Source organism: Homalodisca vitripennis, chromosome 2, assembly GCF_021130785.1.
Source record: "Homalodisca vitripennis isolate AUS2020 chromosome 2, UT_GWSS_2.1, whole genome shotgun sequence".
NCBI lineage: Eukaryota > Metazoa > Arthropoda > Insecta > Hemiptera > Cicadellidae > Homalodisca > Homalodisca vitripennis.
In genome coordinates, this window is record NC_060208.1 from 110,726,676 (window position 1) to 110,753,045 (window position 26,370).

At 31.1% G+C, this 26,370-nt stretch overlaps 2 protein-coding genes across 9 annotated transcripts in view; one reads left to right on the forward strand and one right to left on the reverse strand.

The window, feature by feature from the left end:
• LOC124354591 (FK506-binding protein 5) overlaps window positions 1-12,233 on the forward strand; it is a 55,341-nt gene extending 43,108 nt beyond the window's left edge. For all 8 annotated transcript variants that reach the window (XM_046805167.1, XM_046805168.1, XM_046805169.1 and 5 more), the window contains 3 exons: window positions 8,030-8,107; window positions 9,488-9,558; window positions 11,543-12,233. In XM_046805167.1, the coding sequence (XP_046661123.1) occupies window positions 8,030-8,107; window positions 9,488-9,558; window positions 11,543-11,758 (365 nt within the window). In that variant the 3' untranslated portion in view covers window positions 11,759-12,233. The remainder of the gene's footprint in view (window positions 1-8,029; window positions 8,108-9,487; window positions 9,559-11,542) is intronic.
• A 6,972-nt stretch (window positions 12,234-19,205) lies between these two features.
• Window positions 19,206-22,155, reverse strand: LOC124354593 (protein N-terminal glutamine amidohydrolase). Its single transcript, XM_046805170.1, has one exon. It carries the CDS (start codon window positions 21,901-21,903, stop codon window positions 21,220-21,222), a length of 684 nt encoding a protein of 227 aa, XP_046661126.1. The 5' UTR covers window positions 21,904-22,155; the 3' UTR covers window positions 19,206-21,219.
• Window positions 22,156-26,370: the final 4,215 nt, after the last annotated feature.

Here is a 26,370-nt window from a genome sequence, read left to right on the forward strand (position 1 = left end):
TCAAGAATTATTGAACATTTGAATTAGTTAAAAATTTAAAATACTGCAAACAAATTAAAACATTAGTTTTACTTTTAACAAACCTCCTAACATGCATTATTAGAGATTTTATTGGCAGAGTATTAATGAAACCTATGACGTAGTATGGTGGAAAGATTTCATTTCTTTATATCTGTCTGCACAATTTCTCAAGAACGAACTCACTTATAGTTATCAGTTTCTACATTGCTGTAACGGGTAACCATGATAATAATGAGAAAATTGCAGTATAAATAAATTTTTAAACAAACTGAGTACAGTCATGTGACATTTTAACATGTGACATAGATCAACATAATTTTTATAACCATCTAAATTGTAAATTTTGTCTATAACTAATTTAATATTTACAAGTATGCAGGGCAAACAATAATATTTTTACTATCTAAATTACTTAAATTACTATCTGTAGTTTCAGTGCTCTTGTTATTTTTCATTAATTTATATCTGCGCCAAAGTTTATAGGACTTATAATAGATGAGAATTTAGCTTGGGATAAACATGTAAATTATGTTACTAATAAGATGTCTGCCTACTGGACTATACACATTGTGACAAATGGTAAAAATTAGTAATTTAAATACACTTAAATTAATATATTCCTCATTGATCCACTCAAATTTAGTTTACGGAATAAGCATGTATGGAGCAACAACAATAAGCATTTAGATAGCCTATTGGTCCCACAAAAAAATCTTTGAGTCATGAAACATGTAAGATATACAGATTAATGTTAAATATTTTTTTACTTTGAATTCTTACCGTATAATGGTTTTACCATATATTTGAATCAATAATAAGTTTTTTGATCCTATACTAAAAAAAGTTAAACTAAACATATCATTATAAATAACTTCATGTGAAAACACTATCTCGATTTTACATAAGGAAAAGAACAAGAGTCTCAGAACATGTTACACAGGTGTATGATATTTACATAATTTACCAACAAAAATTTATAATGTAGCAGATCTTCAAAATTTAAAAAAGGGAGTAAATAATTATTTCATTTAAGTATATCCTCTATAATCTTTTCGGGGATATGTTCAATATAAAACCAAACCTAATTAATTTAAATAAGAACTGAAGATAAATTGTTATAGATGTAAGTTGTATCATTTAAATTTAAATAATGTTACCAGTTTTTATTTATATTTTAAACATAATTATGAGTATTTAGTTTTAATTGTGTAGTGACGCTATTTTTTGTACCTGGTACATATTATGGAATTAAAGTTTGTTTATGAGTAATGACTATAAAACTATTGGAAACTAAAGGAGTCGAAAATTTGGCGTTTAAACCCTTTATAGGATTGCCCTAAAATATGTTTTAATTCCCTTAACGCTCACTTGGTCGAAAATATCCGACCACTTGTAAAACTTCCTTGTGCACAACCCAAAAATGCATTCAAGTTTCGTATTACGCCACGAGTGGGTGATATTTTCAAGCCAACTTTCAATGAAGGTAAGTTTGGCTCATAAGGAATGGGCGAATATAGTCCTTGTCAGCAGCTAGCCATTCGTGGAATTCCACCTGACATGTTGGGATATGAAAATTAGACGTGAAACTGGCGGAACTTGTACTGCACTCGTATCGAGATAAACAAAAAAACGTTGGCTCATTCTGCGGAACCAGCGTGCGTTCTAGGAATAGTGACTCATAGAGAAAATCCTGTTTGCCATTTACGTTTTTAACTGCAGCTGAGTAAAGGTGAGATTGGTAATCACATTTAAAATTTTTTAGCATTGGTTGTGATATATGGACTTTACATTATGCCTTTGTTTTTAAATTATATTAGCCATATAGACTCTTAAAACAAAATTAAATAACACACCCCCTAAATTAAATTTTGTCCTTAAAAATTATGGTAATTTTATTAATCAATTAATTAAAAGTTTTATCTTTATAGATTTCTGAATTGGTGTTATACACTTTTAATTGGATATTCTCCACTAGAAGACAAAATTATCCAGATAAGACCGAATTATCTTTGGGGCAATGCAAGTTATAAACAAAAATAATGACTGCTTGAAAATGTTTACATGACATTTTAGAGCATGATTTTGTAGTTATAAACTAATAATGTTATGGGAATAGTCCAGAAAATCAAGAAAAATAGTGGTTTACAAAATCTTTTCTTTTCCTTTTAGAATCTATCATAGTCCAACTCATTTAAGTTTTTTATAGAGTATAATTTCAACTGGAAAATAGAAAAACCACAATGACACAACTACTTTTTTGGTGAAAAGCTGTGCAGCAGAACTCATTGGGAATTTTCCCGAAGTAGAACCAACCAAAAGCTAATACTTCAGTTAACTGCAAACAAAGTAACTGGTTAGAAAGGTAATGAATTTTAGACCTTAATAATGTTGGAGAACATTTTTTCCAATTCCGACTTCCTTCTCGTAGATGTGCAAGATGTAATACGAAGGAAAAAATGTAAGCGCACAAGTAATTGCCTGTGAAAAAATGTGATGCCGCCCTGTGTGCTAAAGCCTGCATCGCCCCATTCCACCAAGCCACTATTGAAAGCTATCATTTATATTCATTACTTCTTTTTTAATTAAGATATTTTAAGTTTTTTAATTGAGGTTAGATTAAAATATGTTTTTCATTACCAAATGACTACGTATGATTAGGCCTATAATTTTTTTTTTTTTTCCCTTCTGAATATGGTTAAATCAAAATATGTTTTGAGTTTAATATGTACAGTATGTAAACATTGTTTACTATTTAAAATTTAATAGATTGTTTAACCACTTGAACTTAAATTACTGTTTCGTTATAATAGTTAGTTTGAATTAAGCTGTTATATATATATATTTACACAACTTTTTTTTGCTTTAAATAATTAAGGTTTTTATGATAATCTTGGTTTTTTATTGGTTTGTATTACTGTTGTTGCTTTAATAATTGTTGTTTTTTTTTATAACAATTATGTTAAAAAATGAAACTAAGTTTCAGTTAAATGCGATTAACTATTTTGGGTTTAAATAATTGTATATTATTCATTATTATTTTGTACATTTTTTTAAACCCTATCCCATAAGTGGTTGAAATTGTTAACACAGTGAGCATGAGGTATTATTGCATATACTGAAAGGTCACTGGTCGAAATATCAACCATAGCCTAAAATAAATCAAATAAAAGAAAAGATTTTTAAAAGTATTTTTCCAAGTCAAGAATACACACCCCAGTATTAAGTGTTTAATCATCAATAAAACATGTTAAATTTGCAAATTTTAGGGTGTGCACAGAAAGAATTTTCGGTGTGGTTGAAAATTTCAAAACCACCGTGCTCTTCTAGGGATTACAAGTAAAAATAAAGCTGTGCACAGAGCAAGCAAATAATGAGGTGGTTTGAAATATCGACCAAGTGAAGCGTTAAAGGGTTAAAGGATTTTGTTTGCTTTCTGCCACTTGTGCATCTTCTCGAAGATGTAAGTTTTCTCCTCAATCTTCCAACTCTTTAGGTAGCTCTGAGCTGAAAGTGAGATCTACGAAAATTCGTCGTCACCCCAGGGTAGGTGAAAGTCCATGTCGTTGTGGGACAGCAAATTCTATTGCTATATTTTTCTCTTTTTCAATGGACTTGTTGCACTTTGGTTATGGTTGGCGTTCGTTGGGTACAAGCCAGTTCAGATTCAGTCTCTTATATCAACTAGGTCACAAATTCACCTTGCAAGTCCAATGTTTGCCTCTGTTATTTTAAATGGCTAATGTCTATTTATTGTGCTAATCCTCCACAAAAAATTCTTAGTAGTAATTTTATTACCTAGTCTCTTAAGTGTTTTGTTAGATTTTTTCTGACTACCTTGTTCATCACAAGGATTCCGCCTTCTAAGTCGTTAACTTGGGACATTTTTCAGATTCCCAATTTTTTATTCCCTTTAATATTTAAAAATATTTAAAAATATTTGTTAAGGCCAAACCCCCATTTCACGAAAACCAACAACCTCAAATGATTTAGATAGCTTGTTAACATGAAATTCAATAAATTTCGTCCATGGCTGCACAAATAAGACAACCATCTTTTGTTTACTTGTTTCTGCAATATCTCCTTTGTCAGTATGCTGGGGTTCTTTTTCTGCTGAAATAACGATATTTTTTATTTGATTTTTTCTTACACCTTGATTTTAGATTTATACTGAACTGGAGTTTGCATAGCCTGAATTGTTTCAATAGTCCTTTTCAAACCATGACTTGCCAAGGTATAGAGGTCATTTTGTAAATACGTATAATGAATTTTAAAAGAAAAAAATAAAATTGTGTCCTGTTATATCCATTTATTTTGTGTGTGTTGCATGACTTTCGATAAACATTGTTATATATTTTCTGTCATTTGTTTAGCTGCAGAGACTGTTTGCTGTATACAATCCCTTTAATCAAAAAGGGAGGGAAACAATTTTTAAAGCAAGCTTACATATTTACCCGCACCTCTCAGCGTCATTAATTATTTTCTTGTTTTGCCTTACAATATTTTCTAATATTTTGATGTATTCTTTCTAAGGTCTGTATTGTGTCTAACACTATCTTTGTCACCTCTTCCTTTGCAAATCAAACAGCTATTGTATATTAATACTTTGTATTAATATACTATAGACAACAGCAAAAATTAAGCAAGTTTTATCAGACTTCGCTTTATACTACCTTCATAGCCCCATCAGATTTTCCAATGTTTGCTTGAATTGGAGGGAAGATACAGGTACTTAGCATATCTTACCACAGATATTAAAAAGGAAAAATATTATTCTGATCCCACATTAAAGTAAATTCCAATACATGACTAATTTCCAACCTTTTTTGGACCGAATCACTACTGGACATTCATCATATGCTCTTAACCTATCAAGAAAATACATTGTTTCTGGACCAATTAAATCTTGTCTCCAAGTGATTGTGGCAGTGTTACGATGTTACTGACCACCTGGATGTTCTTCAAGCAGCTACTGCTATTGGCCACTACTATCTGATAATCTCAGACAAATGGGCAAGTGGCCTCAGCACCAGAACCGTGTATTCATGTATATGACAACCACGTGACCCATGTGACTTTCCAAAAGAAGTAAAGTCCATACCAACCTGTCAAGGCAGTGGACAATCAAACTGTCCCAGAGTTCAGTGCTCTGAGCTTCTCAGTGTTTGTAGTCATTTTTACTTCTCAGTTAAGGATTATTCAAGCCCCAGGAGGAGTTCACTTTGTAACGTCCCGGGTCCCAGTTGGTTGCATAGGGCGGGGTTGGAGGTTTTGAAGTAGTTAAAGTCAGAAGGCAGTGTTTAAGGTTTATTACCAATACCAAGTGTAAAAGCTGAATATAGAATTTTATCAGGGGCGCCACCCCCCGGTAGACGGGTTTACTTCTTTTAGGGACAATACGGGGACCTGTCCCTCCCGTAGTTGTTATAGCTCTCACTGGTAAGGCAGACTTAGTTTAAACAAGTAACCATTCAAGGTCGTGACGCAAGGAAGTGAGGTGCGGGTCCTCCTCACAGTCAGCGAAGCTCCCAGTAGACCCTGCGTACAGTCTGTGCCGCTCAATGTCCAAGCGTGTACAGTCTGCCTGATGTACAGTCCGGAACAAAAATCAGAACCCTATACAGTTCCTTATAAATAGTAAAACAGCATAACAGTGCTTACATACAGTCATACAATACAGTTTTTATAATTATAATTATATTGTGCCAAAAAATAATCAAAAATATCATGCTGACCAATCTACAATTCGATAAAATAAGATATGCATTTAAGTATTAAAGAATACATAATAAAGTAGTTATAAAGATACATTAGCATTTTATGCTCCAAAATATTCAAAGTTTATAACCAACAAGTTATTTTTATCTTGAGTTAATTTTTAACATTCAATTAAGACTTTACAGTTTATATTATATAAACTGATCGCTAATTAATTTTGGTCTCAATGTTACAATACATTTAGTATTAAAACGTTATTAACCGTACACATTACCAACCATATTTACTGTCGTTATAAGCATTACAATAGAACAATAAAACACAAGGTTAAAACTGACTGACATAAGTTAGAATCATACATTTGACCTGAAAGTAATTTATTACTTTGTACTTTAACTAAATAGGCCCACAACTACTTGATATTACTGTACAAGATTGTTACTTTATTCTGATTTTGTTTGACTTGTATGTTATTACTCTACTTTCACCTTTATTGACATATAGGCTAATACTTCATTTGATAAACATAAATTAAATGGTAATAATAAGATTTAGGTTTTAAGCAGACATAAAATAAATACACAGACTTGAGTTTTACAATTTAACAATAACAGCACAATTTATTTAGGTCTGAATGTATTATTTATTTATTACCGCTATCAGACAAATTGATAACTACGGTGATCTAAGTTTATGATTGGAAATGAACAATTAAAACAATAATAATTTGGTTGTGTGACAATTACCTAGACATTTTTATTCTATAACTACTACGTTTATTCTCTTCCAAATTCAATAAGCACAAAGTTTTACCAATAAATCAATTAAAACCTTACAATAGGTTTTAGCGCAAAGCATCACAGTATAACGCTCAACTCGTTATGAACAAATCAGGATTACCTGAATTTAACATATTTTACACTTTAAAGTAAAACAAGCCATAGCATACAATTTGAAATAAAATGAATTTATATTTCACTTAACGAGAACATTATACAATTTCCAAAAGGCTGTTACATGTTTAATTTACACTTTAAAGTAAAACAAGCCGTAGCACATATTTTTAAATAAAATGAAATCATATCTTACTTAACATGAACATTATACATGTGCCAAATGGCCGTTACATGTTTAATTTTCATGCAGGAATGGCTTTACCACTCGATGTAAGTTTAAATAAATTTTTTGTGTTTAAACGGTGTAGTTGAATAAAAAAAGTTAAATTTCCTGGAAACAAAATTACGAGGATACTCAAAAAGTACAGTCTGGCTTACCTCTTCAAAATATAGACAAATCACAGAAATCTTCCCACGGAAGATGGGTCGGTCACATGTTTTGAACTCTGCACTCCGCTAAACAGACCATGAACTCCTAAGCTCAACGTTCCGTTCGTGACTCATCACTACCAGCGCTAGGTGGACGAACCTTGAACTTCAGCTTTCGTCATCCGGTAGCCTACTTCATTGTAACAGATAACAACTACCAAGTTATCTATCTGGTCAAGGTCGGGGCGGACACACTCCATTTCCTTGGTGATTGACGAATTTTGCGTTGGCGCTACGCAAATATAACTTTGTTCAGTTGATCAGGCTAAACTTTCGTCCAGTAGACCAAGAAACGAGCGTTTCAACTTCTGGCTGGTTTATGAACTCCAGTTGAACCTACACTATGTACAGAAAAACCTGATAGGTTACTTAAATCTGGGCAACCTTATGGATGTCCAGGAGTGACACATCACATACCACAAATGTCAAAATACTGGGGTGCAAGGACATATAGGATAGAGCGATAGGTCTGATGAATGTTGGAGTTGGTGAGGCCCCCTAAGTGTTCAGGGCTGTTGCTAACCTAGACATAATGACATGCCACCTCCTGCCTTCTTTGACTAGAGATGCTGGTACGCTGGCTTCTCCTTCTTTCAAGGAGACATGACTGAGATCATAATTTTGCCCAAAATCCTTCCCCGTGAATCTTGAAGAAGGCAGCTCCTATCCCCAACCTTACTCATCCAAAATATCCTGTCACTCCGTAAACAGTGCAATGGTCGTTTTATGACTAAGTGCAATTTCTCAGTTTTTTCTCATAAGAACAACATATTTTTTTAAATTATTATTTAGACAAAATATTATCAGTACAGTTTTTTGCAATTTTTCATATTCTATTATTTCAGGTGTTTGACCCATTTCTTTAGAAAATAATTTTAAAAAGTGTCACTAACATAGATAAAAAAAAACAATTAATTATTGTGATGTGTATGTAAATTGAGTAAAATTAATAGATTTTGTGTTGTCAGTTTCAGAAGATGAAGCTGAGGCGGTGGACAACATCGGAATCAACGGAGATGAGGATCAAACAACGAACTACACTACAGGTATCAGTCACAGTGATTGAGTCTCTATGAGGTGTCTAATCATACTTTGTCATATCTTATACCTATATTTATGAATATTTATTGTGTTTCAAATTTGGTAGAACTTTTGCAATATTTTGCAATACTTACAAACAGTTTTATCTATTACTTGTAGGCAATACATTACCTTATTTTTTTACATAGGTTACTTAAATCTTGTTTATAAAAATATTCACTTTTGCACATTTCATGGTAAGCAGATGCAGCGGTGAGAGTCATGAGAGGATGTAGGAATTTTGTTCTAGAAGTCAAGGGTCAATTTGCATTCAGAACTCAGATCTTTGATTGTTCTACGTTTTTTGGGTGACAATCAATATCATCAGGTACACTTTTATGCATTCACATTAGGAACAAAAACAGTGAGCAAAATTATACATGTTAAGTGGCAAAGATGAGAATAGATAGCCACATTAACATAAAACTACAGCTAAAATAACAATGAAAAAAATAAACAAGTTACTGAATAAACAAATAAAATACTTAATCAACAACTTTTAAAATCCTGATTTATAATAACTTCAAACAATAGCAAGACAACAAAGAATAAAGATTTTATTAACAAGCCAACAATGTATGAAAATAAATATTACATTTTTAAACATTTTTGAGTGTTATTACACAAAATTGTACAGTTATACAAACTAGTTTTCCATTAAATCGATACAGAAATGTCCCTTTATAAATTGATCGTCAGTTGGAGGGTAGAAACTAAAGGGTACCAAATGTTTTTAGAATGTCATTTCTCTCATATCTTATTTTATTCAGCTTAAAACCAATCATTAGACATATAAATAGGAAGAAATAAACCATTTGGTTTCCTTGACAGAGAATTCAGAGCATTCTGCTATGACTGATTCTTCCTCAAATGTACTCATCCCTGATTCTATTCATGTTCCCACAGCTCTTGATGAGTTTGAGTACTGCCTTATAACTAAAAATGAAGAATCAATACTTATTTACTTACAAATATTGTTGTTATGTTATGTCTAAAATAGAAAAGGTTTGTAGTAATGGAAAAGGTTTGTTTTTCTTAACGAAATAATGGAAATATCCTTTGATGGTATCCACCACCTCAGGAGGACCTCAGGATTAGTTCTCTTAACTCTGTAAGGGATGTACATTAGTAGTCATAGTGGTTAGGCATAGGATTCAGTAGTAAGTATTGTACCAATTACACAGTACATATTACTTGAATCTGTGTTTAAACAGTTTCTAAAACTCCTAATATAGTTAGCAGATAACCATTAATATGAGAAATAACATATTTACTACTCAGTATCTAGATGTCTTCTACAGATCTGTACATTAGAAAAACATTTCTGAACATTGTTCTGTTTTTAGCCAGTGCTGCTGGAAATCTAGCGGATGAAACAGCAATGGACTGCTCTGCAATAGAACCTCATCACGATGATGTGAGTAACTCTTGTACAGTACTGTAAATTTTATGACTATTCATGAAATGGCAATAGACATTTTGTCAAACTTATTTATTGAGATGTGTTTATTTCTTAAGATATAACAAGGCAGAACTACACCTTTTTTCAACTGCACACAAAATTTCAAGTGTAGCTAATTTCATTTTCAAGATTTCCTGCGGGCAGACGTCTAGGTAGGGGAATTATTGTACCCAGGCAGACAGAAGAGACATTTTTTTAACCTATTGAGTGGTAGGCTCAATGACACTCAGGCAAATTTCATGGATGCACCATACATGCAAATACATGCACCGTCACCGAACTCAAATTCTATATATAAATGAAGTTACTTGCAAAATTTTAAATCAATAGTGCAATTCATTCTTGAGATGGGTTGTATTCAGTGGAAAAGAGACACACAGGCAAGATAGACAGACAGACTAAAAGGAAGTTTGCTATAACCCTTAGAGATAGCTAAATATACAACATTTAAGGTTTATATCTTTACTTATTCTCAAAATTTCATTTTGAGAAATGAGTTTTGCCAACACAGTCAAATCCCATTGAGAGACGAATCATCATCAGACTCCACTTTTCTATATTCAAATAACGAATCAAAGAATTTCACCTAACATATGCTACTGTACTACAATTTAAAATCTCATAATTTTATTCAGTATAAAAATCTGTTCTGCAATTTTCTCGCCATCATGGTTACACATGAGACCAATGTAAAAATGTATGCTAATCCTCAGTCAAATCTTGTGGAGTGAAATGTGCCGTCATCAAACTCTACGTTGCCAATTTAGCATTGAAACTTCATGCAAAATTTCAAGTCTAAAGGTTAATTCGTTCACTATATTTGGTCTAAACAGACAAGACAAACAGAAGAGAAATTTTCACAGTTCCCCTTAGTGATATGTATCGCTAACACTCAGCCAATTACAATATAATATTGATTCTGCTCAGCTGTAATAAGATATATTATGCCATGACATTGATTAGCCAAAATAATGATAAAATGAGGCTCAGGATTCTATGTAGTACTTGTGTATACCAAAAGATATTTGTCAACTTGATTTTTGCGAGGTGCATGAATTTTGTTTCGAGTAAACATGATATAAATTCCATAATTTTGGAAAAGTAGCATTAAAATTAGTACCCACAAAACTCAAGTTTCGTAGCTTTAACCCTTTGGACGCCAGCTCCAGAGGATGCTGCATAACCCTTGATCATCAGCACCCGAGGGACTGGTACTACCAAGGCCTAATTTTACACTTTTACAATGCTTTACAGTTTGCTCTGTACTGCCCTTAGTTTTTAGGCAAATGGAATGATTTCTTTTATGTATTGTATGTTTTTAGGTTGGCATTATGCACTTTTCAGAAAAGTGGATTTCTGTAATTTATTTGTTAATTGTGTGGTAATTACTATGCAAAAAGACATTTACAATACATAATCACTTTAGATTAAAAAAAATCTGTACAAAACATATTATAAAATATTTTGACCCATGAGAAATGTTTTTAATTGATAAAGTGGCGACTTCTTATATCCATTAGGAAATCACAAACCAATGAAATTTTTTTCTTTAAGAGATTAACTGTTTTGTTTTAAAGGTACAACTTATATTCATTTCAACTGCTTCTTTAGTTTTCTTATTATTAATATTAATTTATTTGTTCTCAAATAAAATAATTTTAACAATTTTTCATAAACATTTTAGTTATAAAACTATAAATACTACAACTATAAAATTAGTTGGTATAAATGTCTTTTACCTTTAAAATTTATTAGATATCTTGTGAAAAACCGACAAATATAAAGGAGAAATTGGTTTAAGCTATTGTACTATTAATAATTCTTCTTATAGGACAAAGATCTAGGTTGTTTCAATGTAGTCCATTTAAAATAAAATCTGGTCTTTACAATCAAATGAATGTGTCTAGTTATTATTTATGATTATTTTGTATCTTCGTAGGAAGAAGAGGAGGAAGAGGAGCTTGAAGAAGACATTGTGATAAAACCTGAATCTCTGCAGAAAACTTCAGTTGTTGTAGATGCAAAAAAAGCTGAAGAGGAAGAGGAGGAGGAGGAGGAGGAAGAAGAAGAAGAAGAAGAGGAGGAGGAAGAAGAAGAAGATGAAGAACAAGAAGTTGGAAGACCACAAAGTTTACAACATCAACATCAGCGTTAACTTTAAACTCACCCCCACAGTTCAACCACATTTCACCATTTTACACTGAAAAACTTTACCATATTGTTAAAACTATATAGTTTAGTCAGTTATTAGTAAGTAATAACAAACAGTATTCATAAAAATTAAATTAATCTTTTATATAAACATTTCTATATACAATAAATAGTATTGCATATATATTTTGTGTGCTTTTAGTACAATTATTATCAGTAGATTTTACAAATATGGTTTCAAATTTTAATTCGTTCCTTGATTGAATATTAATTGCTAGAAAACTAACACTTTGGTGTTTGCTTTGTCATTTTATTCATGTTCCTCATCTGTTACAAGTTACCAGCTTTCACGTAGGTTACCTACTAGATTGTGATATTTCATGTTTCGTTGAATTTGTTTTTATGTTTTGAATCAATGAAAGTTAAACAATATGTACAACCACTGTGCCAAAAACTATTAAACCTATAAGGGAAGCTTATATTGATTTGTTTTATTGACCTAACTTTTGTGGTTTGCAAATATTCTTAAAAATTCTATGGACTCCTGTATATTTTACTCGTGATTTAGTTGTTAAATTTTCTTTGTATGTCTATATTAAGTTCTCCCAGCAAGTTGAGAGCTGCTGTTTCCATTCCTTAAGCTTTAAGGGAAATGCTTGTTAGCACTCACTAGTCATTCATTGGCACAGGCTTTGCTGGGCGAAACATATTGCAGTGCTACCGCCAACTGGTCGGTGTGAGAAAAATCGGGTGTAGACACAACAATAAGCCAAAAGTAGCGTGCTTGTTTCATTTCTTTTAAGATTTCTTGTAAGACTGTTTTGCTCATAATGTCCATGAAATCACTACAAATGTCAGACGACAGATATGACGTATGACCTTTACCTTTGTTGCCTGTCATATTTTGACAGATGATTGGCAAGAAATGGGTCAAACTCGCTTATGAGTTCAATGAGTTCAAGGCATCCTAAGAAAAGCCTGTTTGATGTTGAACCAAGTTTTTTGTCATCACCCCTGAATGGAAGGCCTCTAGCTGCCAAAAACTTTACAATAGCGACTCTAGTTAGTAGAGCTCATCAGTATTTATGCTCTTTGTCAAATTGACTTTAGGTTGCAATTTGGATTGAGGTGGTTTTATTTCTAACCATCAAATTTAAAACATTCGCCCCATGGTCTTCGGATCTCTTATGTTTAAAAACTAGCGCTAAAGATCTTTTCCAATCACTAAAGTCAAACACTAACGTTGCTAAAGCTGAACGTTTTCTATCTGGATGAAAAAGAAGACAATAGAAACAAAATACTTGACCTTTTGATTTTTATTAGAGGAGCCAGTATCAGACTGATCTCCGTTGGAAAGCTCACCAAAAAATAATTTCATCGAGAGTTTACATTTAATTTTGGTGCCTTCAAACAATATTCAAAGTCAGAAAAATCTGTGTTAAAGTCTTGACTTAAATTTGAGTTAACCCTTCTCGCGCTACGGCAATTTGGGACGCACCATACCCAAACGCTACATATACCTCAAAATTTTTTTTTTCCATAAAGTCAACGCTAATGTTGTATTTGAGTTTGTTACCATATATAAAAAGACTTTTGGGAACGAAAAAAGTATAATTTTTTTAATACGTTTATTTAAATTATAAAACAATATAAATACACCAAATTTAACGAAATTTTACTATTGTGTATAATATTATATTATAGTATATTATATGTATAGTATGTATATTATACAATTAAAATAAAACATTAATGGGTATAAAAAGATCTAAAATTAGCCATCACGGTGTTCAAGATAACGTCAACGTGTGGTACGTCTTGAAACACGTATCCGGGTGCAGGTTCGGCTGGGCGGTGCATGTCTCGCACACATAAATGGTCTCCTTGCGTAAACCGTTGCGTGTAGACACAACACATCTTCCCAATATGTCAAAAACCAATTTGACAACGTAAACACAACAGTTCCACTCGCAGTCCGCGAACGAACTAAACCGGCGAGTTAGTTTGTCAGTAGCGCTTGTGTCTGGCAAAACAGGCAGTGGCATGGGTAGTGCACTGCCATTTTGCAGCTTGGAGAAAAAACCGGGAGGCGGGGACAACTATTACTGTGCTTTTCTATTGAGGGATAAATACTCCATCAGTTGCTGCACTCCACCGGCAAAACTGGGAACTACTTACTCCCAATAATAACCTCAATGTTTAAAAGCGAATATATTTGTCAACAGCGTTTTGAGCAAAGTAAATATTGGCGGTTATATTTGTCAACAGCGCGCAAAGGGTTAAGTATTTCATTTACCAGATCAGTGATTTTTAATTTTGAATGATCCCGGATCTTCCAGCAGAAAGTCACTGTCAAGAAAAGGGTCATGTGCTATATGCTTTAGTAGTATCACTAGTGTCAGAGCAGTTGATATTGGTGAAAGACTCTTGACATCCTTCATCATTGTTTACAGTAATTTTCGCTGGTTGTAAAAGGTTGGGAGTGCGAGCGTCCAATATCAGTAGATTCACGATTTAAAGCAAAAAAACTTGTTATCTTAGGTACATTTTAATATTCTTTTTCTTCCTTTTGCTGATTTTCAGCAGCTCTTTTGCCGCTCTTCTGTGTTATTTCTTATAACTCCTTCTTGTAACTAATTGGACATTAATTTACTATAAAATTGCCATTATCTTATTACTATACTAGTTAAACGTTTTTACATAAAAATACACATAAATTTAAAATGGCCTAGGAAATGAGCCTACATGGGCATAAAAACCTGTGCGTAGGCTCGAGTTGCTTCCCTGGAGATTTTGGACGGATTGAATTTGGTGATTAATTAAATTATCATATAACATCAACACACACACACACAAGCCAAAAATCCCTATATAGATAATAAGAATGATGTATTTTAAGGATCAAAAAGTCAACACAGAACAATCTAACATATTACTAGCCGATGTCATGACGAAATGTTATGAAATAGTAACAAATAAATGTATAAAATAGGAAAAATCTATTGAGAGGCATCAATGCTGTTTATTTATTTATTTCAACGGTACAACACCAATTTTACAATTATTACAAGTAGATCCGAATGAAACCAACAATAGATAATAAGTATACAAACAAAACAATATCAAGGTATCTTAACATATAGGAATTAATTGTAAAACAGAGACTACGTAGCTCATGTATCACGCACTTCCAGTCTCTCAGAAAACCAATAGCATCCGTCCTGAAAGAAGAATTCCCGAAGAAATTGACGGAGGAAGAAGCCGCTTCGCCAGTCTTCAGGAGTCTGGATATGCAGTGATACATTTTATATTGAAAGCTTCTGTTTACCAACTTCATAATTGATTAAATTCTAAGTAGTTTTAACTTTATTAGACGCTTTAGAAATTTTACTATCAGTAGCTCTTCTTTTGGAAGATAATAGACTGGTTCAACTCCTTTTTCATATTTTTAGTGGTTGATTTAATACCATTATTTTTAGTAATTCTGAATTCTTGTTCTAATTTAACTATTTCTTTTCTCTTAAATTTTAGCTCTTCAGATGCCCATTTATTACTTTCCAGTAACTGCTTAAAGGTAAATTACTTTAGGAAAGATTATATCACAGTCATAACAAAACTAAGTACTAAAAACCTCGTATTTATGAATTACATATGCCTGGAAAACTTTACACCACTTTGACTGAGACAATTAATTGTCTTAAAAACACATTAAAATAATTAGCTGTGAATTTTCTAGTTAATTCTCTTAAAACAAGATTCTTTTTATTTGTTATTCCAAAAATTTCCAGCAACTATGCATCATGATCAGACAATTGAGTTATAATTCCATACATATTTAAATGCCCTTTTTTATATTTGTTATGAAGTTATTACCTATTGCTGTTTTTGACTTATTTGTAGTTCTTGTTGGAAAATCTACAGTGTAAATCATACTATACGTCCTAAGAATATTTACAAACTTATATACATGGAACTATCTACATGTAGAACATTTATATTTAGGTTACCGATTATAATTTCATTTTCATATTTTTAATTTAATATCTCTAATAATAACTCAAACTTAACCAAAAAGGAGTCCTCATAACAACATTTAGAGCTCATACAAACACAAGCAAATATGAATGAATAATTATCTATTCTAATCTCCAAAACACAACAAGTAATTCTTTTTCAATTGATAATGACTGAATAGCAGGCAAACTTATTTTAACATTTTAATGGTTCCAAAAAACTTATTTTAATGTTTTACTGGTTCCAGAAAACTTTTATTCATGTCTTCATTTTCTGTATAAATGACAAAACCTAACCAATTTTTTTTCCATTTGTTTAGGAAATGTTGTTTAAATTTGCAAACTTTTATCTCTTGTACTACTGAATTTTTCTTCCAGTTCATTAATAATCTCACTGTCATAGTTGGGCTAGACTGGATTTTCAGGGGAAAAAATTAAGTATTTTAGTTCTTAACACTTCTGTAACTTTTAAAAATGTATTTTCAGAATATTTCTTTTTGCTTAGTCTTTTCTTTTTTTACTAACACCATCATCAAACCCAAACTTTACTTTCAATTGCTTGTTCTTTTCAGAAGTAGATATTAACAATTCTTCTCTTATATTTGTATCCTCGGGTTCAGTTTCTGGTTCCTCTAATGGTAACTGCAAATCTGATTTGCGACAACTATCACATATTTTATCACTTGCAACTATTCCTTCATGACGTTTTAAAATATTTTCATTCACAGTCCTTAAATTTTGTTTGTGGTAGTCATGACTTGTATGTATAAGTGGATTATAATAATATACATTAAGTTTGTATGGACCTACTTCTTCCATATTTATAACACCATAATATACTTATTAACACCTGATAGTAAAAAGTGTTACTATAAAATCAGGTCACCAAATTTAAAAACTCAATTCTTACTAAATAGTTGAAACAGTTGAACTTTTATAACACCAAAGAGTAACAAAAAAAAGTTAGTAAGTAAATAATAAACTGTTAGTATCAAAGTGAGATCAAAAAAATAACTAAACAGGTTTTGTACTTGTTCACTCTCTGAAAGTAACAGGCAAACGAAATAGCTAGCACAACAATAGAACGTTTCTTCATGTTAGAACATGTCTGTTCAATATTATCAATATCAGCAGATAAACCAAATCAATCCTTATACAATTAATTGCTCACACATGGACTATCAATATTGTTTCTATATTAAGGAGAAACATTTTTTTAAATCAATAGAACTGTATGTGTAAATTATTTAAAATTCAATTTAAATCCCTTTTCTTTTATTTTCAAATGATACTTAACTATTAAAAATATCTATTATTGTTTTTAAAAAAAATTGGTTTCCATTATTTTTTTGTTTTATTACAAAGAAAGTTGAAGCTGACACAAATTTATCCGCATGTAATTATATCTCAAAAGCAGATTGTACAGAATGTTATAACAATAACGCTGAAAATGTTTTGGCACCACTGACGTATTTTTAACATATCTCCTGATCCCATCATGGTCCCACTCTGAAATTGTTATGATTTACTCACAAAATCATGCGTTAAAACATATATAAATTTTTAGAAAACTAAAAAACAATTCAAAAATGTTTCAAAAACATTTTTTTTAATTTCACAAAAAATTATTTTTTTACCCAAAGTTGGGTATCATATTAAAGCACTCTTTAAAATGAGCTATCTCTCAGCTCTCTAATACTAATATAACTATAGTTATAGAATATTTTATATTTAAGCACATGTTAAAAAAAAAACATTGCAATTTGTGATATTTGAATATTTGTAACTAAAAAGCTACGAAGGATAGAATTTTAAAATTATATTTCAGTTCAGGATCTCAGAGAGTATAATTAAACCAAATTTCAGCCAAATCTGAAATGGTCAAGTTAAAAATTATTTTTATTGGTTAATTTGACATGGAACAATCCAGTCTGTTCATTATTATAAATAATTTTAGGCCAATTACTGATACTAAGTATTACTTTTGTTTCCTTTTTATTCTTACAGAGTTGTAGAACAGTTATTTTGTCACATTAAACCTAGAAAAAATCTTTAAAAATTATTTTTAAAGAATAAAATTCTTAATATTTTTGTAACAATAAAAACCTATTATTGTTTTAACCAGGTTTCAAATTGTATTCCTTACAAAATATTGAACCAAAACAAAATAAAGTTATGCCTACTTCAATTCTTGGCTGTCTTAGCGCAACCTGTCACTTGTCATTCCTGTCTGTCTGTCTATCCACACAATATCTCAAAAACTAACTGACCTAGACTTGAAATTATGCATGAAGCTTCATTTGCAATACAGAGTTTGATGATGGTGTATAACACTCCATGGAATTAGCGTTAGCTAATATTTTTACATTTGTCTTATGGTTAATCATGTTGGCAACAAAAAATTGCAGAATTTGAACAAGCTCAGTACATCCACATTAAATTTTAACATGTGACACATGTAGCCTGTTTATACAGTAAAAATAAAATAGTACGTCAATTTTAAAAGTTGTTGAAAGATTTTAGTTCAGTACACTCTTATATTGTGGTACACTCTCTATCTCACCGAAACTTTTATTATTTAAACACTGCTGTGAGACCTGATTGAATGAATAAAAACGTGAATGTATCATGTGGCAAGAGATTTTGAGAAAAAGCTCATATGTAGTCTTTAAATTTTGCATGAAACTTTATACACAGACAAGAATAAGCTATATATGATGGTACATGTACATCCCTGGAATTTGACTGATCAACATTAAAGCCTATCAATCAGTGGGCTGACACAATTTCTCTTTTGTCTGCTGGAGGGAATGCAAACATTTCTTTTCTGTACAATGTCTGGCCGTTTATCTAACAACAGGACGTCTTGGGAATAAAATGGGTGTCAAATTTTACCTGCAACCTCAGCAAAGCCTTGTTACACAACACGTGGTGTGGCATACTCCTACCTTTTACATAAGACAGAATAATGTGGGCAATTTTCTTACTGTTTACTAAATACTCGTAAATCTCAGTAATATTAAGCACAAAATGTCCTATCTCGGTTAGTTATAATCTGGAAACACAAAATTTGAGAAGCATTTTGAAACAAAAACTCTGAATAAATTGTTTCTGTTTTAACGACAAAATATTATTATTGAAATGATAATACCACAATATGTAATAAACGTTATTTTTCTTTTTGATTTACTTTTTATTTTTATATTGTTTTATAAGTTGTCATAACTGACACATGCAAAAATACAGAAACAAGAAAACAATTTCTTGCAATTTCTTTTTCAATATAATATGTTTGTTTAGCTACGGTTAGTTGAATTTTCTTGTCTTCATTGAAAAGGTACAAAGAATAACGGATTGTAAGAATAATACATAAGTACCAAACTAATTATAAATTTCACAGTTGTTATAAATTCAATAAACAAAACAATAAAAGCACTAGCACTAGACTTTATTGACTGACAAATATATAATATGCACACATTATTTAAATAGTGATTGTATTTACACAACTAATGTTAACATTAGTAGCACACCTCATTTTTATTTACATGGTTGGTGACATACGAACAACACTTTAAGACAACAATATAAACTAGACATTAGTTAATCTACAGTTTTAACACAAAATTTACTATACTTTGCAATAAGTGAATGGATTATTACATATTCAAACTCAACCACAAATTAAAGATAAGCTCAAAAATAGACCTATTAATACTACTATTGTTTGTAAAGTTCATGGCTAATTCTATAAAATTATTGTGTATACTGTAACCCAGTTTATAAAAATATTAAATGTGTTGAATCGGAATGAGTTTAACTAGTTTTTTCTCCATGGTAAATTAAGACACCCATACCAAGTGTCTTGAGTAAATTATATTATGCACTCAACAACCTAATCTTTCTATAGTGTTTTTATTATAAATTATATATAATTTGTATTACAAATTTGGTTGACAAGCACTAGTTCACAAGTCCATTTCACTTTCTTTGGTGATTGTTTTTAAAGGATGGTGCTTATGATGTATATACAATATGAACTAAATAAAAGTGAGGAAAGGCCTACAAATTAATATAACTCTCAAAAAGAGAAAAAAATTCATTTTGAGTAGGATGGTAAGCAAACTGGTAGGTTGGCTCTTGATTAGTGTTAGCTCTCCCAATCTGTCCATAGGGTGATTGGCTCCCGGGTAGGGTGGTGGTCCTAAGGGAAGGTTAGGTCTGAGCATGCACGTGACAGTCGGGAGAGTTAGTTTGAGTAAGGTTTTCTTAGTTTCTTCAATACAATTATAGTATTAGCTATTATTGTTCAAAATTGTTCTGTAAATTTTTGAGTGAAATTTTAATACTGTAGGCTTGTGACTATATACTTTAGATGTTAAGGATAAAGTACGATAAGAAGACCCAGTTTTTTATATTGATATTAATAATGATATTTGTTAATTACAACCATTGATATAATTGACCAATACAGATTAACTCGTTGACTGTAGCAGACACACTAATGTGAATTTAGCCTCTTGACACAAGACAAGAACTCGAAATATAGAACCGCAGAGAAGGTATTCATAAACGTGAACTTGGCATTAGGCTACTCTACCAAAAGTAAACACTTTTAGATTGTAGACGTAATATTTTATTTAAAAGTGACCAACTAACTTTTAAATTGAAACTAAATGAAATAGCATTGAAAGATCATTAACTGTTTTATTGCTTTGAGGACATTTCTTTTGTTATTATAGCTTTCTTCTGTTATATAAATGAGATTTTCCTATTATGTGTTTTAATTGTTTGTTGGATGGTTAATGGTTCTTTATTATTAATGATATTCTCATTGTATGTAATTAAGGGTTTTAACTTCAATCATATGACTTTGATTAAATAATGTATTTTATGTTGGTACCGATTAATATTCCTGTTATTCAGTATATGAAGTATCGATGATTATACTGTGATAAATCAGGTCCTATTATCATACTCTGTCTGAAATTCACTACATTGAGTGATTGCCTTCTTTATTTGGAGTCTAGTTTGGTTTTTGTTTTTCTTCGCTTTTATTTCATTAATTTTGCCATCCAACTCATTTCTTAATCAAATTCCATTTATAAAATCAACAAAACATGCAAAGTATATCTTGTAACAGTTACCACAGTTAAATTAAAAAATACAATTATAAACTACATTACAAACCTAATTTTAAGAAAATATTTTTGTAACAGCTGAACTGTTATCAAAATGTTAACTCACTAGGACTTTAAATTAATTAAACTAATATAAACTACAACATGCTAAGTACATCAATTGTATAACCTATAATGGATTGACCAATTAAATTAAAAGTAACCAAACCATAAACTATTGAGAGCCTAAAAATTAGAAACAGGCTAAACTACAGAATTCAAATATATTACATAGTAAGTTTTAACATAATGTTTTCTAAGATAGCTTTACATTATTCCAAAAATCCCAAATGTGCTGGTTCTGGTGCGTTTGAATAATCAAAACAAGGCTGTTTAACTGAAAATTTCTCAATGAAACTATTAAGATTATAGACATTACCAAATTTATTAACTTCACTTGACTCATTCATTGATATGTACTGTTCTAAGTTATGGCTTTCTTCACTATTACGAAGAGGTGGATACTCTGGAGGCGGTTTCATCCACAGCCCATCCCTTTTCATATGTCTTCTATCTGATGAAAAGAACTTTAAATAAGATTCAGCAGGTATCACTCTGAAAAACCTATGAAGACTAGTTTTTACAAAATCATCAGACTTAAATGTTTCCTTGCTATATTCACTAAACGGTGTTGGAAATTTGAGCTGAGTATCAAAATCATACACCCATGATGCTTCTTCATTGTAGTAAACCATTATAACATGATAGTCCCAAACAACAAGTCCGTCTGTATTATTTCCTACCGTTTGTCTCCATAAGGGTATAAGTTTCTTTTCATTAGAAATAAACACAGGATAGCAAAATTTGAGTTTTTCTGGATTTCTTTCTTGGATTTTTTTTGCCAACATCCATATATTTTCTTCACAGTAATGAGGTGTATAAATACAGTCTTCTTTTTTTGGAAAATCACTAACCACATCATCTGAAACTGTATTTATTAAACTACTCTGCTCCATTATTTGTTAAATATTTATGAGCCTCACTGGAACCTATATTGTTTTGAGGTTAATTGGAATACTCAGTCATACCAGTCTTAAGGGATCAGTATTTCTAAAACCATAAGAACATAGCATAACTTTCAGTTTTCCATTCTTGCACGTATTGGTATTTTATTAATTCAGATTTGTATACTATGAAATACACTAAATTTTAATGATAATAAAAATATTCAAAACATGCAAAATAACAACATTGCTCTGCCACTCTGCCGCCAGTGCCACTGTTTTTTTTTTTTTTTTTTTTTTTTTTTTTTTTTTTTTTTTTGCCTGTTGGTAGGGATGTTGCGATATCAATATATATCGATATTATCGTTTCGATATGTCCTATATTGATATCGATATAAGTTATCCGATATTATCGTGATATCGGAAGAAAGATACAAATATCGGTGTTTTGATATCATATTGAATGAAAAGTTGTAATTATTTATTATTTTGGCTTTATTAGTTTTACAAAAGCAAAACTCAAACAACTTGCTTTGTTCAGTTGTTAAATGCAACGGCAGCAAAGAAATTAACTTTGCAGATTAAGTAAAAAGTAACCAGACGATGCTTAGTTCAGTTGAGCATATATAATATAGTTGCTCTTTAAAATGTAATTGTTGTTCTTAAAACTCAATTTAGATTCTTATCGATTTATAATTGTAATTTTTATTCTTACTTTGACAATTGTTTTTTAGTAATTGTGCTTCAAATGGTTCTTAGTTAAAAAATGTTAATAGAATAATTTAAGGAATTTCTTTTGTATGTTTAAATAATGGTTTATTTTTTAATGTATTAAGTTGTACTTGTATTAAAAACATTATTTTGGAAATGAACTCGTAAGTAGTATCTTTGATTATACTAGTTACACACACTCATACAATCAAAGATTGTATACACCAATTTAATTTCCCCTTCCCTTATTTATCGATATCGGTCGATATTAAGGATATCGATATTTTGATTCGATAATATCGGTATATCGATATCCAAGCTTAATATTGATATCGATAACAAATATCGGAACTAGCCTCATATTGCAACAACCCTACCTGTTGGTTGGCGTTGATTGATACCATTATGATATGAAAAGAATAATCACAAGAAAGGACAGAGCAGAAGGACAAGCTTGTCCTTCTGCTTATAATAATAGATCCTCAGAAGGATCTATAATCAAGGACGGAAGTAAGATAATTTAAACACAATAGTGTTTTGAAATCCAACACATGGAGAAAGGGTATGTTTATCTCATGTATTGTTTTTTTATAGATAAAAATCAAAAACAAATATTATATACAAAGGTACGAGCTTAAAAATGTGTGTTATATGGTCATGGGGATGTATGGAAAAGTGCATTACTCGTGTAAATCTGTAAGCTTTGTGAGAACAATAATTGCAATGCAGCTGCAAAGTACAAACCAAAAGAATGTACAAAAATATTATCCTACTATGAATCTTGCTTGACTGTCAGGAAACTTTAAGCTATTCCCAAGCTCTAAGGCTCTATCCAAATCGAATTAGTATATTTCTACTTACTTGTTTCTATTCTTTTTATTTTATTTATTTCTATGTTTTTTATTTTATTTCAATATAGATCCAGGCAACTTGATGTATACATTCTAATAGTAAGTGGCAGTGTCCCTCACCATTACTTTTGACCTTACTTTACTTATTTTTATACTGTACTTTAAAAATATTAATCGAGCAAAATATTCAAGAAAATTGTAGATAGTTAACATAATGTATACAAATAGTCCATTCATGTGAAGAAGTTAATTAAACGTAACGTAGAATATTTTACATTTAAATGTTGGTTTGAGATTTAAGCATCATCTTCAAATTTTTTATGAGTACATGCCCAGTTTTGCAGTTTTTGCATACTTGTCTGATTGTTTCGTCTCTTACTCTTGAGCAGAAGGGAAATACCAGCCCTTTTCCCCTAGGTTGATGCTGTTGTTATCCTGTTTATTCTGTTTCATGAGCAGTTTTCCTCTAGTGCTTATCTCTGTTGGAACTGTGAGCATATGACACGCCGCTAAATAACATTCATTATCACATCTATGACAGTTTTATCAAGTAATCACTTTATATAATGTTTCCATCGTTGTGATCAGCCGATCAGCCTTACAAATATTTATTTTATTGACTCTACCAATGTTAAGAGATGAAAAGATTGACAACTTTGTAAATTGCAAAAGATCTTCTTAATGTCTCGCAGTTTAATATTGAACAAACTTTTTGTTGAAAATGTCAACATTTTCTCATTATATTATGTTATGACGACCGATTTCTCTGCTCGGCAGTATTTCTATCATTGTTTTACCATCGTTATACATCGTTAGACTACATTATCTGTCTATAGCACGTACAACACAAGGGTGGATTCATTTTGTTTTTTGTATTGTACTTACAGACACAGAAGTCATTAAGGAGTGTTCATCTTGAAGGACGATTACTAGATCCCAATACAAAGGAGTAAACCCGTTATCCAATGTGATCCTTATGTTAGACACAGATACCGGATCTACGAGGTGTAATACTTTGATGAGTTTGATGAGTTCTTTTGATGAGTTGCTGATGTTATAAGTTTCGTCAGGCTTTGTATCAACATAAAATTCAACTTTAATCATTTTACTAGTAGAATGGAATAAAGGTTAGATGCAGAAACAGGGGCGTAAACTTTAATAACATATTTGAAAGTTTAACCCCCATATAATCAACATTCAAACAGCATAGAAACAACTAAACCTCTGTAGACTCATACTTATATTCTTTGAATCGCTCTTCTCGTGTTTGGACTTTTATGTTTTCCATGTTTGAACGAGTCTTCCATTAAAGACGTCGGTAATCAATTAAAATACGCTTTCGCTTAGAACAAAACATATCTTTAAACTGTCCATAAATGTGTATTAGAAAAGTAGAGTGGTAGTCCGTAAACTCAATATTAACCAAATATAAAAACTCCGTAAAAGAATTGCAGCAGTTTATCAAAGATTACCCTTTTAAAACCTTTTAGAGAGAGAACAAAAATAATCTTAGCAGGTGGGAAGTTTTTTACATCACAGAAATCACCAGTGAATTTAAACACTTGAGAAAATACTTCTTTTACAAACAATTCATCAAGTAAGCACTGAAATTGCTCAGCTAAATCGCTGTAATACTTCAATTGTCTTCAATAATGAAAATGATATGTTATTTTAGCCAGATTCTTTTTGTGTTAAAGTTTTATTTGATTTCACATCTTCTACTGTGACGAGCTCCTCACGTGTGAGATTTAATGGGGTGATCAACCGAGGCGGAGAGAAAGAGTGGGGACAGAGCCGAGCAGAGCCGAGCAGTACCGATAAATCCCGAAAATTCCTGACAAACTCTGTACATGCGGCTAATAGCGACCTCAGTTCGGAACGGTTCTGATTTCTATTATCTTACGAATTAATGAGTCGTTTTATATCCGAATTAATGAGTCCAATAAATTTGTGTAATTGTAATTGTATCATAAATCTTTATATTCGTAGCATTAGAGATCAGTAGGACTAAATTATTTTCATCATCCGTATTACATAAAATTTCTGTAATATAAGTGTAATATTTCTTACATAAATATAAATGTTTAAAATTGTAAACCAAAAATATACTCATATATGATCTTAAACTGAATTTGTCAGTTACAGTAATATAATATAATTAGCAAAATTTTGTATTTATTAATGATGTCACGTGCTATGTTAGGTATTTAAGTCAGGTAGTTGTCATTGGTTTTGTAATATTTCTATTATTATGTTTTTGGTTGAATATTTACTCGCAAGTTTCTTTTTTAATCTTTTTTAATACCCTTAGTTTATTACAGCTATTACATAACTCTTATTACAGATTTTGTAGTGTAATTATTAATTTATTTACTACCAATTAAGGACTCCACATTATAATATGTTGCTTTTGCCCTATTAATTTGAATATATTCCAATAGCACAAAAAGATTATGACATTTTATTCGTTGTGCACCATCTCACATTTTGTAAAGTGTCTTTGGAGTTATAAAGAAAGTTCAATATTAATATAATTAATTCGATATAATTTCTATGTATTGCAGATATGTTCGTGTAAAGTGTCTTTGGAGGTATAAAGAAAGTTCTATATTAATATAATTAATTCCAATTTAGAAGTAAGTAAAAAGAATACGAGTAAAGAAACTCTAAAACAATTGTGGTTAGAAAAAATGTCACTATCACATTTAGGTTATGTTTATGTTTATACTGATGGATCCAAAACTGACACGAGCTCCTCACACGGGCTATCTGTAGTTGGCAGGAGGGGCCCCTCCATCACCACTCTTTCTCTCCGTCTCGGTTGATCACCCCATTAAATCTCACACGTGAGGAGCTCGTTTCTACTGTGAGGCAATGAGAGCCAATAGATACGATTGTGTTGCAGTAAATATCTGGT

What these genes read in the sequence shown, in the direction of transcription:
- LOC124354593 (XM_046805170.1), bottom strand. Translation starts at nt 21,903, where the DNA reads ATGGAGCAGAGTAGTTTAATAAATACAGTTTCAGATGATGTGGTTAGT.